Source organism: Cervus canadensis, chromosome 23 (assembly GCF_019320065.1).
Source record: "Cervus canadensis isolate Bull #8, Minnesota chromosome 23, ASM1932006v1, whole genome shotgun sequence".
Lineage (NCBI taxonomy): Eukaryota > Metazoa > Chordata > Mammalia > Artiodactyla > Cervidae > Cervus > Cervus canadensis.
Window position 1 is genome coordinate 36,351,094 of NC_057408.1, and position 18,746 is coordinate 36,369,839.

At 42.2% G+C, this 18,746-nt stretch overlaps 1 protein-coding gene across 1 annotated transcript in view; it reads right to left on the reverse strand.

Annotated features, from left to right (window-relative positions):
• Positions 1 to 3,638: 3,638 nt before the first annotated feature.
• Positions 3,639 to 18,746, reverse strand: part of ELP2 (elongator acetyltransferase complex subunit 2) — a 51,252-nt gene continuing 36,144 nt past the window's right edge. Inside the window, exons 18-22 of the mRNA XM_043443760.1 lie at positions 14,890 to 15,082; positions 11,120 to 11,241; positions 9,301 to 9,434; positions 8,654 to 8,767; positions 3,639 to 7,054 (exon numbers count right to left, since the gene is read on the reverse strand). Of these exons, the coding sequence (XP_043299695.1) occupies positions 6,898 to 7,054; positions 8,654 to 8,767; positions 9,301 to 9,434; positions 11,120 to 11,241; positions 14,890 to 15,082 (720 nt within the window). The 3' untranslated portion in view covers positions 3,639 to 6,897. The remainder of the gene's footprint in view (positions 7,055 to 8,653; positions 8,768 to 9,300; positions 9,435 to 11,119; positions 11,242 to 14,889; positions 15,083 to 18,746) is intronic.

The following is an 18,746-nucleotide window of genomic DNA, read 5'->3' on the forward strand; positions in this document are numbered from 1 at the left end:
ATTACTGCAGATGAAAATGGGCTCTGGCAGGGACAGTCGTTCAGTGTCCACTGGGGAGCTGCTCCCTGCTGGGAACCTGGTGGGCACTGGGAAGACGACAGTCCACAAGGCGGCCTCTGGGCTGAGAGGCCCCCAGGACAGTGAAGATGGGTCTGCAACCAGATCACCCCTCCATTCTGCAGAGTGCCGGAGAAGGGGCCTTCCTTCAGAAGGTTGCGCCTCCCTCACCTGGGACTCCAGAGGGTCCTGGAGAAGGGGGAGGCGGGGAGCATTCCGTGTTCAGTGGCCTGGAGGCACAGAAGGCTCGGAATATTCCCAAAGCAGGACCTTGGTTGAGGCTGGAGCACAGGCTGCCGTGTGGAGATGAGGGGAGGGGATGGAGAGGAAGGTGAGAGAGCTGTCAGACCCTCCAACGCCGAGGAGCCTGTCTGGGGTACAGGAGGGATGGGAGGAGGTGTGTCTGAGACCCTGGCAGCACTGAGGAAAAGCCTGGGGAGGCTCTTCCTACCCAGGAAGGCTGCAGGCAACGCTGCCCGCCAGAGGCCAGGCAGGAGGCCCGACAGGAGCAGTGAGGGCCTGACCTGAGGCCCAGGTGGCGCGGAAGTGATGGAGTTCAGCAACAGATGGGGACTGAGGGGGGCTGGCTCAGGAGACTGGGGGAATGCAGGGAGGAGGGGCCGAGGTATATTGGAGTGAAGATGGGGCTCAGTTCAGGACGTCTAGGCGAAAATTCGGGCCCCAGCCTCAGGAAGGACAGTGTCAGTTGGAGACACAACTCATGGGAGGGGCCTGTGGACAGGTCATCCCAGGAGCTCTGGAGTGTTCAAGGGAAGAATCACAGTCCCAGGGACAGTGACATTTAGGAGTCACCTGCCTCCACCCCACTGACGCGTGATAAGGTACCATCAGAGACGGGAGGAGAGCCGGAGCAGAGCACCTTGGTGGTGACGAAGCCTGAAAAGCCAGTTAGGACGAGGACAAGTCAGACTATTGAACTTGCTGGGTGAGGTCGCCTATGCAGTGACCTAAGTGATCATTTTCGTTGTCTGGGTGGGGATGGAAGCCCCATTACAAAGGCCTGGTCTTAAATGGTGAGGAAAGGTAGAGGTTTTTCTATTGGCTAAAACCCCCCAGGCCTCTTGATTGTGGAGAAGGTTGGAGGCTGCCAATTACAATGAATCATATTTCCTGACAGGTAAAATGAGGGTGGATGTTTCAGAGGAGGCTGAATTTGGTTTGGATGATGAAATTAGCGTTTCCTGCTTGAAGTGAAATGCATACCTCCCCAACAATGAGAACAATGACCTAGATATCCTGGTACCAGAGAAATCAGAAGAGGGTCTGGTGGTCCAGTGGTTAAGAATCTGCCTTCCAATGCAGGGGACTCAGGTTCAATCCCTGTTCAGGGAACTAAGACCCAACATGCTGCAGGGCAGCTGAGCCCCAGCTCTGCAACTACTTAGCCCGTGTACTCTGGAGCCCTCGAACCATAACTAAGACCTGATGCAGCCAAATAAATAATATATATATATATAATTTTTATTTATATATAATTTTAAATATATATATGTATTTTTAAGAAAAGAACCTGCACAGCAGGAAGTAAGAGAAACAGCAATGGAGCGGGTTCTCAGCAGAGCCTGGTAGGGTGGAAGCTCTGGTAGAAATAACTTGAGAGCAGTGGAAAGAAAGATCAGAAAACCCCAGGAAGCTCCCTTCCCTGGAGTGACAGGAGACCTTCTCTGTGAATAGAAGCTGAAAGGGCAGCTCAAAATCACCATGTTTGGGAACAAGGCTCTATTATATCCAAGTTCATGTCCAAAACAACCCCCTTGACCCCACCCAGTACTAGGCAGACCACAGGAGCGAAAGGGTGGGTGGACCCACAGCAGGCATCTTCCTGAGGCCCTTTCCCTGGGGTCCTGGCTTCTCCCTGTTCATTCAAGGAGTGAATGAACAAGGCCAAACCACTCCCTTCTTGTTCCCCTCTGCGCTGTCATCTTCTTCCTGCTCTTTGTCCCCTCTTTATGCCACCAGGGCAGGGAAAGGGTTTGCTGCCAATTACTCCGTTTACTGACTGGTGGCTTACACTGGAGAATGCCCCCCCCACCAGTCAGCTGTGTTATCAAACCTATTCTCGAAATCAGCAACTATTTGACAGTACATGGTGCTAGACAGATAAACTGTGCTAGATGCTATGGAAAACAAATCAGATGCCCTGATGTTCAGGCTTTCATAGGCTTGTACACTTGGCTTTCACTACCTAGCCAGCACCCACTGCCCCTCCGACTCTGCTTCGGAAAACAGCCCCGTGTGGTCCTAGCGGGGCTGCCTCTGCCTCCAGCCCCAGCACAGCTGATCTCACGCTCTTGCCACAGCAGGTGGGCAGGCTCCAGCCAGAGGTGTGCTTGCCTCTGCCCACTGTGGTTCGTCCAGAGGCTCACTCAGAGTAAAGTCAGGGTCTTCATCTTTAAAAGTTTATTCTTTTTTTTTGGCCTTGTCGCATCTTGCAGGATCTTAGTTCCCCAACCCAGGGACTGAATCCAGACCCTTGGCAGGGAAAGCTCTGAGGCCTCACCACTGGACCACCAGAGAACTCTGAAGGGTTTATTCTTTTTGATGTGAATGAGCAAGGCAATCTGTCACCTCAGGGGCTGCCCTCATCCCTCTCGTAGCCACGAGGAAGGGCAGCCTCAGCAGACTGACATGTGGAGAGGGCAGGGCTGAGAATCAGAGGAAGGAAAACGGCCCTGGTCAGACCACCCCTGTGCTTTGTCCTACCACTGGACTTCTTTCCATTACATGAGCTAATAATTCCCTGCATCTTTTTTGAGACAAACTTTTCTTATCACAGAAAGTATCTAATTTATACCACTTAGGATATATGAGCTTCCCTTGTGGTTCAGACAGTAAAGAATCCAGTTGCAATGCAGGAGACCCAGGTTTGATCCCTGGGTCAGGAAGATCCCCTGGAAGGGAATGGCAACCCACTCCAGTATTCGTGCCTGGGAAATCCCATGGACAGAGAAGCCAGGTGGGTACAGTCCATGGGGTCGCAAAGAGCTGGGCACATAAGATACACGTTAATAAAGATAGGAAGCAACCAAGGCCATAAAAGAAAATGAGAATAAAATACTATGAATTCAGAGAAAGAATCCTTGAAATGAGGGAAAATAAAGGCTCTATGGAAAGGCTCTTTCCAGTAGTCATGTATGGATGTGAGAGTTGGACTATAAAGAAATCTGAGCACCAAAGAATTGATGCTTTTGAACTGTGGTGTTGTAGAAGACTCTTGAGAGTCCCTTGGACTGCAAGGAGATCTAACCAGTCCATCCTAAAGGAGATCAGTCCTGGGTGTTCATTGGAAGGACTGATGTTGAAGCTGAAACTCCAGTACTCTAGCCACTTGATGCGAAGAGCTGACTCATTTGCAAAGACCCTGATGCTAGGAAAGATTGAGGGCAGGAGGAGAAGGGGACGACAGAGGATGAGATGGCTGGATGGCATCAACTCAATGGATTTGGGTTTGGGTGGACTCCAGGAGTTGGTGATGGACAGGAAGCCCCGGCGTTCTGCGGTTCATGAGGTCGCAAAGAGTCAGACATGACTGAGCAAGTGAACTGAACTGAAAGGCTCTATGGAGGTGACACAAACTGAACTTTATTTAATTGTAACAGTTAACAATTATTGGTGTCTTACTAAATCCAGACCTCGGACTATCATTTTTAATGCATTGGTTCATTTAATCCTCGAAACAACCCCACAAGGTGGTTACTTTTTATGAAATGAGACTAACATTTGTCCTCTCTTCCAGAATAAAGCAATTCAATTCTCAGCTAAGAACCACCTGCAATAAAGATTTCATTTCCCAGCCTCTCTTGAGGTACAGCTACAAGATAAAATTCAGGTCACAGAGATTAAGCAGAACTTGTGTGGACTTCCAAGTTTTCTTAAAGTTAGGGGCCTCTTATGCCTTCCTCCTTTCTGCTGGCTGGGATGCAAAGATCATGGCAGGAGGCCAAGCAGCCATCCTGGAGAGTGAGGAAGCCACACACCAAGGATGAGGGCAAAGAGCCTGGGTACCCTGATCATGTTGCGAAGTCTCCCTCCCCAACCTGGCCTGCCTACCTAGATTCCTTTTTAGAGAGAAAACTTTGTTCGTGCAATAAGCCACAAAGAATATTTTGCGTCTTCTTTCAGAGTTGAATCAAGGTCAGACTGACACATTATCTCCACTTACAGAGACGAGAAAAGCTTACCCAGACACAGCCAATGTGAGCCAGGGTTCAAAGACAACTCTGATTCCTTACCTCTGGGTTCCAACCCTCACCCAGACTCCCTTGAGAAGTACACAGGATTTGTAGAGTGGGTAAGAAGGCCTTGCATTTTCCTTACAGACCGCCAGGATTTCCTGGCATGGCGAGGACTTCTCATTTAGGAGAGGATGATTCTGTCCTTCTGTTTTATCCCTGAATTGGCACAGTCTCCCCCCAGTCCCAGTCTGTCTTTGGAATCACTAACCACAGCTGCTTCCCCCGAGGCTGCTGCGAAGGCAGGGATTTAGCTCTTAGTTGTCCAAGATAAACACTGCCGGGAACACAACCCAACCACCTCGCCTCCATCCAGGAAAGTCCTGCAGGTCAGAAGACTGCTTAGACTGGCACTTGGCATCAATCTGAACTTTGATGCTGTAAATCAGGCAGAGAAATGAAATGATCAGGGCAAACCGGCATGGGTAGATCTGGGATCCTGAAATACTCTTCAGCTCCTCCAGAGCAAAGCTGCAAGACTGTCCCTTTGCTTTAGATGTTATGAACTACCAGAGTATGGTTCAAAGTGTTCCCTGGGAAGAACAGATTAAGACCATCATGGACTTCCCAGGTGGTCCAGTAGTTAAGAATCTGCCTGCCAATGCACAGGCCACAGGTTCAGTCTCTGGTCTGGGAAGATCCCACAAGCCACAGAGCAACTAAGCTGGTGGGTCACAACTACTGAGCCAGTGCTCTAGAGTCCGTGCTCCACACCAGCAGAAGCCACCACCACGAGGAGCTGGGGCACAGCTAGAGAAAGACTAGCAAAGACAGTGCAGTGCAGAATTTTTAAAAAGAAGATCATCATCGTAAAATTGCAGTGTGTGTGTATGAAGCTCCTGGGAGCACGCACTGAAACTGAATGACACAGATGCGTCAGGACAACTTGGGAAAACTATTTACAACTGGTAAAACAGTAACCATGAACTTGGCCTCCCCAAGGCCAGGGCTGCTTTCAGGAGAACTTAGGGTGTGCTGGAGAAGGTTCCAAAGGACTGTTAAGTACACTTGAATCTGCTCTAAAGTCCCACACGCGAGGTAACTGAACAAACTACTGTGTGCCAATGGGGAGATCCAGATTCTTCCCCAGATTAGCAGAGAAATCACACTTCAGGGCATCCTGGTTTGAGGTTAAGACGCTGAGGTGCTCACTGCCTTGGTGCATACACGCTCACACACGTGTGCTTACACACACACACCACTAAAGGTCTAAGACAAATTTATAGAGATTCTGTAGTTCAGAACTGCACTGTCCAAATATGGGTATAGCCAGTAGCCCAAAGGTGGCTAGTGGACACTTGAAATGTGGTCAGTCCACGCTGAGATGGGTTCTAAATGTAAACTGCACTTTGTAGGATACAACGATTTCATATACAAGGCTAAAATATCTCTGTAACTTTTTATATTGTCTGTTAAAATGATCCTATTTGGGATATACTGGGTTAAAACAAATGGGTCATCAAAATAAATTACACCTCTTTTTACTTTATGTGGGTACTAGAAGAATTTAAAGTATATAGGTGGCTCACACTGTATTTCTGTTGGACTAAAAATAGCAGATAGTTCTGCTCTAAAAACTTTCATTTAGACTAAGTATCACTGAACAACTCTGGAAGCAAAATGTCCTGTTAGACAACAGCATAAACTCCCACCGCTCCCTCTTCCGGCACATTTATTACGTACAGTGTGCGTTTAAGGGGCAGTCTGCCAGGCAGCTCGTTTCCATGGGGTCAGATGCCTCCAGCCTCACAGGCTCTCCCACCCCATCTGAACCTCTCCCCACCCAGTTCCCGAGCGAGTGTTCAGCTCTGGTGGCCCACTTCCCAAACCTCCGCGGGCACACCCAATACTCTCTCTGGCATGTTGTTCTGTTCCTACTGCTCACTCCCCCTGGGGACATCCTTCACTCTCATGACTTCATCCTTCCTCTCATGATTCCTCCACGTGACCTCACAGAGGTTCAGATGATTCGGAACTCTACTTTCCAGGCCCTTCATCTGTCAGTTTAAATGCTGGGATGTTCTACTTTAAGTCAAACCCTAAAGGAACAGGAGAAGGGAGGGACTGCAGTTCAAACTCACAACCACCTGCCAAGTTCCTAGAATGGCTGGTATGCACTGGGAGGAAGGAGTCAAGACCACACAAAGTGTGGTCCGTTTATTTACAAAGACTGTTAAAATCTGGGTTTTATCTCTTTACTTTTTAGGTCCTCCCTCAGAAGAGGGCAGTAAATAATAAAATGTCCCAAATAGCAGCATATGAAAACAGAAGACGAAAATAACAGAATTAGGCAAATTTGGTCATGAAGAAAGCAGGGACAGAGGCTCTCAATCAGAAACACACAGATGCAGGTCTGAATCCCTGAAAGCAAGGGTGAGGTTCTGAGAGTGTGTGCGTATATAAACATTTTGAGAAAAGAGTCTGCAGCTTCCATCTTATTTCAGAGGGTCTGAGACTCATATAAGGACTACTGCCATAAGGCTTAAAAACGAAACTTGATGCAAGTACGAGGTAAAGAAAGGCTGTCCATTTACACGTTGAATACTTTCAGACACTGATGGGTACACGCTTGTATTCACTAAGCCCACTACAGCGCACACCTGTCGACTCTGTGTATCTTCACAGTGTGATCTTCACCACAGCTTGCAAACTGTAACCATTCAGCACCTTCTCCTTCATTCTGTTCAGTCTTTCCATTACAATTCTTCCAGCATAATTTTTTGATAGCAAGTGTATGACTTTGGCTAAAACAAAGAGAAATCATGAGATGAACATATGCTACGACTATGAAACATTTTACTGGCTGCTCAATTCATATTAATAAAATTAGTATGCTCTTCCTATTAGTGTTGTTAACATAAATGGAAGTCAAAACCTGAACATCAAGATGTGCTATCACTAACAGTTTAGCAATTTTATTTTAACCTTGAAAACATCTTAATTACCGACCAAGGACACCACCAAAAACAGCAAGAAATAGACAATGCATTTCTGTCAAATTTTGCTTTAATGATCAGTGGAATTCAAGAAATGGCTATTGAAATTAAGTCTTTCAGGTAACATTACTACTAATTTGGTAACTGTAATGTTAGCAATCCAAATAATATAAAGTAAGTCAGGAATCAATTCTTGCAAATCCAAAGTCATCATAATGACACAAAAATTTTTTTAATGAGAAATTCAAATTCTGTACACGCCCCCTGCCCGTGCCTTCTAAGGGGCTTCCTGGCAGTGTCGCACTTTCAGGTCACGGAAGTGGTCTGGGCACCAGGCAGAGGCAGTGAGCACCGTGGGCAGGGCAAGGTGAAAGGAAGGGAGAGAAGGGAGGGGAGGCCGGCTAGAGAGAACATTTCAAATGCCTGAAATATGGAATTTCATTGGCTACCTCTTAGGTAAGCCAGCAGCATGAACTGTTTCAACAGCCAAACCCAGCCTCAGAGAAGTGGGAGTGAAGCCATGAGAGAAGCAGTGGCAAATCAGATCTCATTTTAATATACTTAAATAAATACAATCATCATAAGCATTAACATGCTTTGCTGATAAGGAGACAAACTCCTCTGGAAGAAATAGCTTATACAACACATGTCTCTTGTCATCAAGTCAGTGACCTTCCTCATGGTGCTGCTGTTTGGAACTGCATTTGAAGTTATATTTTGGATAGTTTAAACATACGAATGTTGAAGAATCCTAAAAAAAAAAAAACTAACAGAATGATGTGTGACATTTTTTGCAAGTCTTGTCGTTTCTAATGCATAAACGGGTGAAGTTGATTGACAAGTGATCCCTGCTGTCCAGGCAGGCGTTTGAGGAGGCGGCAGTGAGCAGCAGGCGCTCTGAGCCAGTAGAGGTGGCACCCAGGCCCAAGGCTCGGAGCCCTCGCTCCGCCCGAAGTGGGGTCACAGGGCTGGGAGCGGCACCTGGTGGTTTGCTCCATTTCAGGAGCTGAGCTGAAGTGTTCAAACATGAGATCTGGCTACCAAACACAGTCTATAATATTTCCAAAAAAATCACCAACATTCTGAATCAAATTTTCCTAAGATTCTACTGTGGTCACATTCTGAAACCCATCATTTTGAAATTCATTTTCATCTCCAATGTGTTATCTCTAAAGATAATATCAGGCAAACCAGCCATGTGGTCAAATAAACTTTTTAAAAATAAGTGCAATATAGTAACAAATGTCAATTTCAAGAGACTGTCATAAAACATAGAGGTACTAATTGGAGATAAGCACCAGGAATGGATTTGTATTCTTCTCCACACAAATGAGGCATGAGATTTGCTGCTAAAGACTCCAACGATGTCTATCTGATCTGGTGGAAGCAAAAACAGGAAAGAAATACCTTTGACTTGTTTCTACACAGCGGATCCAGTCGTTTATTTCTGGAACTTGATCGGTCTTTTTCCAGGAGTATAAACAAATCTTTCCACACTCTAATCCTACTGCAACCACGTATCTGTTTTTAAGAGAAGGGTGAAGACTGATTAATTTAGCATGAATTTCTTCAGGGTTCCTGACTACCTCTGGCTGAAAGGACTCTGTTTGGACCCAGGATCCACGCGCTGCTCTGCTGTGCACTCGAGAAGCCGCCTCTCCATCAAGGGTGCACAGTTCTACCTCTGGTGGGCAAGGCCCGCTAGCCAGCGCTTCCCTGGCTGGCTGTGGGGCCCTCAGGCTACTAAAGATACTCGTTACAGAGAAAGTATCACCATCTACCATTTGGTAAAATAAGAACTTTTGAGCAACATTCCCCATCTCTATTTCACCACTCTAAATACCATCAAGTTAAAAAAAAATAAAATAAAATAAATAAATACCATCAAGTTCTATCAATCTAGAAATTCTTATGAGAAACATAAGCATTATTTTAAAAAAGTTAACTTGGAAGCTGAAAGAACCCACAGATTAAAGTATAAGAGGGCTATACACTGAGAGACTAAGTGGTCTTCTTAAAGAAACATGAGATGAGGCCCCCACACCAAGACTGACCGTTGGGAAAGGTTAAGCAGCGGGCAGACGCTGACGGCGGTCACAGCTCCACCCACGTCCAGAACGGAGGAGCAGGGCCCGATGCTCTGCTCGATGGCGTCGTCGCTGGAGTCGCACTCACCCCAGACAACCACCTAGCACAGACAGATCAAACTCTGTAACGCTTTCTCTCTGCAAGGTTTCTGTTAATGGCAATGCGTTAGAGTTTCAACGGCATAGGTGACACTCTGAAATTTTTTAATTCATCATTTTCATTTGTGATCCAGGACTTCTGAGCATTTCAAGCATCACAGAGAAGCCACCGTGTAGGAGATACAAGTCTGAGATCTCAACTACCCAAGTGTGCTGGGCCAAAGTCGACTGTCCCTGCTCAGAGGCCTGCTCTTTATACTCAGGAAACCAGTTCTGATCCAGTGAGATTAGGTCCACCGAGGTGCCTATGCCTTCTCCCAAGAAATTACCTTAAAATGTATGAAACCAACCGAGTCCCTGGCTCTTCCTCTACGCCCCACCCCGGTTCAGAGAATCAGCTCAGCTCTCAGGAGGCCCCAACCTTGATGATACTAATCTAAGAAATGAGGCTTTCTTGGAAGCTCAGGCCTTGAAGGGGTGTGAATGGTCACAAAGAAATGGAGAGGGCAGTGAAACAGACAAGAGCTGCAACTTTAGGACCAAAGAGACACTCTGAGCAGAAGACTCTGCCCAGGCAAGCAGAAAGGCATTCCTGAGACTGCCTGATGGACAATGCTTCGTCCATTTCAGCCGTGACCTGTCTCTGAGTCACAGCCGGGCTGTCTGCTGCCGGGCCTGACCATGGAGGGCGGAAGCAGCCCTGCTGCCTGAGCAGCTTGCAGAGAGTAGGCAGAGAAACGCCGGGGAGACACGGATAGGCCAGTGAGAGGGGCGAAGGGCTGAGAGAGCGTGTCAGGGGCCGACACTTCCGTGTCACTGAGTAACATGCCGTCAGTCCTCTGCTTCAGTAATACCACGATTAGGACTGAGAGGGCAGGAGAGGAAAGGAGACACTCAGGTGCCTCAGACTAGCTCTAGTCTGCAGCAACTGCAGAGAAGGAAAGGATATATGTATTTTTTTTAACATTTTAAAATAACTTTTATTTCTAATCACAGTTACACACAGAATTTTTAATAGTAAGAAATAACAAACGATATATTGGAAATGAAAATTTCCATTCAAACTCCCCAACCCACCCCATCAACATCCTCATCCACCTAATCACCTTCTCTCTATAGCCATGCTGTTTAGTTGCTCAGTTGTGTACAACTCTGTGATCCCATGGATGTTTTAAAGAGCATCAACACTAGAGGAAAGACAGGGCCAGGCAAACATTTCCCAGAGAACAAGGGCAAGAGGCAAGGCCAAAAACCTATTGCTAGCTCACTTATCCTGATTTTTTTCAAAGCTTGGGACACACACACTCACACACCCCACCTCCTCCAATGAATGAAAAGGTAAAACAATTATTCACAGAATTTAAAATTCATACAAGTATGAAAAAGAAAAGTGTGGATAGTCTTAACCCATTTCATTGACTACTTTTCTCCCACTGGGACCATCTGATATTAGTAATGAGTCTGAAGAGTCTCCTCTGTAGGTGATATTACAGAGACATGTATTTATAGAATTTAACAAGTAAGAAAGTCTTTTTATGTATGCATATGAAAAATACAGGAGGGAATACATAAATGATTTTAAAAACAATATTAGAAAATTAGGATTATGTGTTTTTTTTTTAATCCAAAGATACCTGTAATATTATTATCTTACATTTGAAAAAATACAAAGTTAAAACAAAATTACCTTTCTGTCCCGACTTCCAGTAAAGAAATACTTGCCATCTGGACTCCAATCGCAGGACCAAATAATTCTGCTGTGCACAGCAGTAACTTTGTTAGTGAAGGCAAAGAGGCTGAAGACTGGGTCTGAAAGAAACACATTTACGCACTACTCTCAAAGTGGAGAAACCTGGTTTTTCCTTGTTAGAAAGTTATGTTTAAGTGCCATATAAATCATGTAATTTAGTCATCAATCTATACACATAAATGGATGTCTTTTACAACAGATCAAGGCCAGGGAGCAGACCCCTCACCAGAAGACTATGGGAATACATTTATTTTTTTCTAGTAGGAAATGATATTATACTGATTAGTCACTCTTTAGTGACTGATGTGAACTCTTTATCACCAAATTCAGACTTAAATTGAAGAAAAGTACAGAAAACCACTAGACCATTCAGGTATAACCTAAGTCAAACCCCTTACGATTATACAGTGGAAGTGACAAACAGATTCAAGGGATTAGATCTGATAGACAGAGTGCCTGAAGAACTATGGATGGAGGTTTGTGACACTGTACGAACAGGAGGCAGTGATCAAGACCATCCCCAAGAAAAAGAAATGCAAAAAGGCAAAATGGTTGTATGAGGAGGCCTTACAAATAGCTATGAAAAGAAGCAAAGCTAAAGGCAAAGGAGAAAAGAAAAGATATACCCATCTGAATGCAGAGTTCCAAAGAACAGCAAGGAGAAATAAGAAAGCCTTCCTCAGTGATCGCCGTGCAAAGAAATAGAGAAAAACAATAGAATGGGAAAGATTAGAGATCTCTTCAAGAAAATTAGAGATACCCCTTTTCATGCAAAGATGGGCACAATAAAGGACAGAAATGATACGGATCTAACAGAAGCAGAAGATATTAAGAAGCGGCAAGAATACACAGAAGAACTATACAAAAAAGATCTTCATGACCCAGATAATCACAATGGTGTGATCACTCACCTAGAGCCAGACATCCTGGAATGTGAAGTTAAGTGGGCCTTAGGAAGCATCACTAAGAACAAAGCTAATGGAGGCGATGGCATTCCAGTTGAGCTATTTCAAATCCTAAAAGATGATGCTGCGAAACTGCTGCACTCAATATGTCAGCAAATATGAAAACTCAGCAGTGGCCACAGGACTGGAAAAGGTAAGTTTTCATTCCAAACCCAAAGAAAGGCAATCCCAAAGAATGCTCAAACTACCGCACAATTGCACTCATCTCACACACTAGTAAAGTAATGCTCAAAATTCTCCAAGCCAGGCTTCAACAGTACATGAACCATGAACTTCCAGATGTTCAAGCTGGATTTAAAAAAGGCAGAGGAACCAGAGATCAAATTGCCAACATCTGTTGGATCATTGAAAAAGCAAGAAGTTCCAGAAAAACATCTATTCTTTTATTGACAGCCTTTGACTGTGTGGACTACAAACAAAACTGTGAAAATTCTCTCAGAGATGGGGAATACACCCACTTTTCTGCCCTTTGAAAATCTGTATGCAGGTCAAGAAGCAACAGTTAGAACCTGGACATGAACAACAGACTGTTCCAAATCAGGAAAGGAGTACATCAAGGCTGTATATTTACCCTGCTTATTAACTTGTATGCAGAGTACATCATGAGAAACGCTAACTGGATGAAGCACAAGCTGGTCAAGATTGCAGGGAGAAATGTCATTAAGCTCAGATATGCAAATGACACCACCCTTATGACAGAAAGTGAAGAAACTAAAAAGCCTCTTGATGAAAGTGAAAGAGAAGAGTGAAAAAGTGGCTTAAAACTCAACATTCAAACACTAGGATCATGGCATCTGGTCCCATCACTTCATGGCAAACAAGTGGGGAACAGGAAACAGTGACAGACTTATTTTCTTGGGCTCCAAAATCACTGCAGATGGTGACTGCAGCCATGAAATTAAAAGATGCTTGCTTCTTGGAAGGGAAAGTTATGACCAACCTACAGCATATTAAAAAGCAGAGATACTACTTTGCCAACAAAGGTCCATCTAGTCAAGGCTATGGTTTTTCCAGTAGTAATGTATGGATGTGAGAGCTGGACTATAAAGAAAGCTGAGCGCTGAAGAACTGATGCTTTTGAACTGTGGTGTTGAAGAAGACTCTTGAGTCCCTTGGACAGAAAGGAGATCCAGCCAGTCCATCCTAAAAGAAATCAGTCCTGAATATTCATTGGAAGGACTGATGCTGAAGCTGAAACTCCAATACTTTGGCCACCTGATGCGAAGAACTGACTCGTTGGAAAAGACCCTGATGCTGGGAAAGATTGAAGGCTGGAGAAGGGGACAACAAAGGATGAGATGGCATCACCAACTCAATGGACATGAGTTTAAGTAAGCTTTGGGAGTTGGTGATGGACAGGGAGGCCTGGCGTGCTTCAATCCATGGTGTCGCAAAGAGTCGGATACGACTGAGTGACTGAACTGAACTGAACTGAAGTGACTGATGTAAAACATCTTCTGGACACTTAACTAAAAGTTCAGTTGATGCCTACAGAAGAAGCCTCAAGAAATTTAACTTACTCAGGAAGTAGCCAAATCTGTGTATTAAGCTATGGAAAAAAAAATAATGCACCCTTAAACAATGTAAAAAAACAAACAAACAAACTTAAAAAAATATTTTCCTTTGTAAGATTCTAAGTGTAGGGTAACTAACTTCTAGCCCTCACAGGGACTAAAACGTAAATGACCTAACTGTGTATCAAGGGAAGACTAATGTATCTATTAGCCAACAATCCACAAAGATGTAACACATTATAATATAGATATGTTATTAGCCTCACTTTAACTTTAAAAAGTAAAGTATATATGTTAGGAAATCACTGGTTGCAAATGAAATCAGTCTGTTTTAACATATACTGCTCAGTATCTGTCATAGTACTTGGTATTCTCTAAAATATAAAAAACCCAAAGAACTGAAAACATCGTAAGACAAATTGATATAGGTTTTAATTGATGAAAAAATTAAAAGCAGCATTAAATAACACAAAAGTACTTTAAACACTCTCTAGATTTTACCCACTCACTGAAACGGGAAGAATAATAGGCTATTGCTCTAAGTACACAAAGGAAACTTTTTTTTCCTTTTCAGTGTTTTTTCATTTTATGCCAGGTCCAAACTAGAAGGCAGGTAGGTGTGTTAACATCTTGCCCAGGGGTCATGTTATTCACAAATATTAGTTCCTCGGTCATGTCCAACTCTTTATAACTCCATGGTCTGCAGCCTGCCAGGCTGCTCTGTCCATGGGATTCTCCAGACAAGAATACTGGAGTGAGTAGCCATTCCCTTCTTCAGGGGATCTTCCTGACCCAGGGATCAAATCTGGGTCTCCTGCATAGCAGGCGGATTCTTTACCATCTGAGCCACCAGGGAAGCCAAGTGGATGTCTAAATTATCAGTGTAAAAGAGGTGGATAATTTAACTGTATACTCATTATTCCTGTCCCATAAAATCCTCAGTATATATCATCCATTTGGTTTTAAGGTGGCATTCTGTAACCATCTGCAAAGTCTAAATTTTGTTCATACAGATTTTTATGCTTCTTAAACTTAAGATATTTGAAAACATTATCATCCTTACAAGGAAGGTCAAATCTTCCTCAATTGTCACAAAACTCTGAAAGACTCCCAGTAACCAGACTCTGGCCTTCACCCTGCTATCATTTCACTTTACCCACAGCCGCTCAAAGTGGGTACATGGACATAACCGTCTCACTACTACTCTCCCCAGCCAGGAGCTGTTTACCTAACTCGGGTGGGATTGTGTCCTGCCTCTTCCACAGTGACCAGGTTCGATCTCTGGAAACAGCTAGTAAGAACTTGTCATCAGGAGAGAAGGCCATCTGTGTGACAGTCAAACTGTGGAAGATTAAATTCTGCACCTGCTTCCAAGATGCAGTGTTCCAGAGAATGATAGCGGCATGCTCTTTCTTGGCTGCCTGTAGGACAGAGATGAAACAATAAAGCAATGTGAGTGAAATAAACTGGAAAAAACAAACAAAACCACTTTTCAAAGTAACACATTGCTTCTACAGTATTCTTCATGTATCTGCATAAATAAAAACCACAAATTCTGAGAAGATACTATAAATTCTATAACCAGATAGTAACCCCTGAGAAGAGATAGACTGGGATTTGAAATGACGAATGATTAGAGACTGGCAGTGGAATCAGAATTTTTAAAATTATAATTAACATACAATATTTTACCTTGTTATTGACTGTGTTCCCTATGTGCACCTTACATCCCTGTGACTTAGTTTGAAACTGTGAATTACTGTGTAACTGCAAGTTTACACGTCTTATACCCCTATTTCCATCATCCGTCCACCCCGCCGAAAACACCCTGTCTGTTCCCTGTATCAACGAATCTGCTTCTGTTTTGTTTGTCCATTTGTTTTGGTTTTTTGGATTCCACATATAAATGAAATCATTGTCTTTCTCTGTCTGACTTATTTACTTATTTCACTTAGCATAAAACCCTCCAGGTCTATCCATGGTGCCACAAATGGAAAGATTTCATTCTTTTTTTAATGGCTGGGTAATACTGCACATTCAAGTGCACACACACCCCACCCCTTCCTAGTCATTCCTTTATCAACAGACACTTTGGTTGCTTCCATATCTTGTCTATTGCAAATAAAGCTACAATGAACATAGGGGTACATTTATCTTTGTAAATTATCATTTTTGTTTTCTTTGGATAAATATCCAAAAGCAGAATTGCTGGATCATATGGTATAGTTCTATTTTAATTTTTAGAGAAGCTGCCATATTATTTTTTCAAGTATGTATTTTACATAATTTTACAAGCATGTATTGTATTTTTACAAAATACATTTCTGTATTAACCGTGTAATTAGTAGTTAAGAGACTTTCACTTCTGGTCCATACGAAGTAACAGGGACCAGATTTACTATCTTGTCTGAAAAAAACTAAAAGATCAAACAAAATACATGAAACAATGGCACTCCAAAATACTTGATGTCTGGCAACAATGAAGAGTTACCCCTAAGGGACAAAAAGAATCACAGAGTAGAAAAAACAAAAAAACAAAAGAACATCACTGAACCCTATGACAACATCAAGCAGCCAAATATAGGTGTAACTATGGTCTGCAAAAGGATGAAAAGAAAAAATACTTAAAAAGCTAATGGCCTTCAAATTTGATGAAAACAATAAACCAAAAGATCCAAGAAGTTCAATAAAACTCAAGCACAAGAAACAGGAAGAAAATTATACCAAAAATAATCAAATTGTTTAAAATCAGTGATAAACAAAAAACTGCACATGGAGGGGGAAAAACCCATTACTGAGTAACAAAGAAAAATTACACTGGACTTCTCATCCAAAGCAACGCAAGTCAGAAGAAAATAAAACAACATTTTTAAAGTACAGAAAAGAAAACAAACAATTCTTTACCTACCATAAGTACAGTTTAAAAATGAAGGAGACATATATACATTTTTCCAGGCAAGCAAAAACTGAAAAAATTCCTAACCAGCAGAACTACATTACAAAAAATGCTAGAGAATATCCTGCAAGCAGAAGGAAAATTATATCTGATGGAAAAACTTTTTTATTATTTAAATCTCTTTAGGGATAATTGATTATTAAAGCAAAAATAATAGTATCACGGGATTTCTGTAAAGAAGCAAAATGTACAAAAACAATACCACATGGAGAAGGAAATGGCAACCCACTCCAGTGTTCCTGCCTTGAGAATCCCAGGGACGGGGAGCTTGGTGGGCTGCCGTCTATGGGGTCACACAGAGTCGGACACGACTAAAGCGACTTAGCAGCAGCAGCAGCAGGCACAAAGATACTGTTTAGTCATGCTTGTTTTTGATGTTTATAAAAATGCATCATATGTTTTTAAATCTGTGAATGGTTTTTTCATTCATCACTATGTATCCAAATTTTATTTGTATTATTTTATATGGGTACAGTTTATTGTGACTTCTATATAATAGCTCATTGGGGGAATATTACAGGATGTATTTATACATTATTTTATAGAAGGACATTTAGATCGTTTTCCCTTTTTGGTAATACGGAAATTGCTACAATGAACATATTTCTGCATGTTTCTTAGTATAATGAGTTGAAATCTGAGGATATGTATAATAATGCGGAATTGCTGATCAGGATATGCAAGTGTTCAGATTTATGAGATATGTCAAAATTGTTGTCTCAGCTTATATTCTCACCACATTTTCAATGACTTGCTATTATCCTACTTAATCTTTGCCAATCTAAATGAAAATTGTTAAAATGAACTTGTGATTTTAATTTGTATTCATCTGCTAGCCATTTTGACTTAGTATCTTCCTATTTTTTAAAATAAATTTGCCTTTTGTGTTTTCAAAAAAAAAAAAAACCACAAAGTAGGAGGAAATGAAAGTATACTTATTTTCTCATGAACAGTGCAATATTACTTGATGCTAAACTGTGGTAAAGACACATACTATAAACTGTGAAACAACCAATAAAATAACACAACAAAGAATTATATCTGCTAAACGAAAGAAGTGAAATGGAATTATAAAAAGTAATTATTTCACCAAAAATAAGTAAAATGGATCAAAGAACAGATGGATTAAACAGAAAACAAATGGCAAGATGATAAAGTAAATCTATCATATCAATTATTACATTAAATTCAAATAGTCTAATAAACACCCCTATTAAAATGAAAGATTATCAGGACAAGAAAAACATAAGATCCAACTATATGCTGCCTCCAAGAAATCCACTTGAGATAAAAGTTAACAAATAACTTAAAAGTAAAATGATGAAAAAAGACACATAACTCAAGCACTACTCAAAAGAAAGCCGGGGAATTCCTGGCATCTAAGGTAAGGACTCCATGCTTTCAATGCAGGTGACATGGGTTCAATCCCTGGTCAGGGAAATAAGATGGTACAAGCCTCGCAGTGTGACCAAAAAAAGAAAGAAAGCTGGAGTGGCTATATTAACATCAGACAGAGTGGATTTCAGAGCACAAACTATTATCAGAAATAAAGAGTTTCATTTCATAATAATAAACTAATCAGTTAATTAAGAGAACATAATGATCATAAATGCTTAGGATCTAACAACAGAGCTTCAAAACACATAGAGTACAAACTGAATGCACTGCAAAGATTAAAAGACAAGTTCATAATTGTCATGAGAGATTTCAAAATGCCACTCACAAAAGAACCAAACAAGCAAAGACAGTAATACTATCAACCAATATAAGTCATATTTTTCAGAACACTCCACCCAACAGACACAGAATCCACCTTCTTCAATAGAACATGGAAATTTACCAAGATTAAATTTCAAATGATAGAAGCTATACTTTACTTTTTAAACAAAATGAAATTAAATTAGAAATCAGTAACAGAAAGATATCTTAAAAATACTCAGTATATGGAAATTAATGTATTTCAAAATAACCTATAGTTAAAAAATAAAAGATGGAAGAAATTAGAAAGTATTTTTAACTGAATGAAAATGAAAACACAACATACCAAAATTTGCAGAATGCCTCAAAAGCAATACTTACAGGAAAACTTAACAGCACTAACACCTATCCAGAAGCAAGGATTGAGGGCT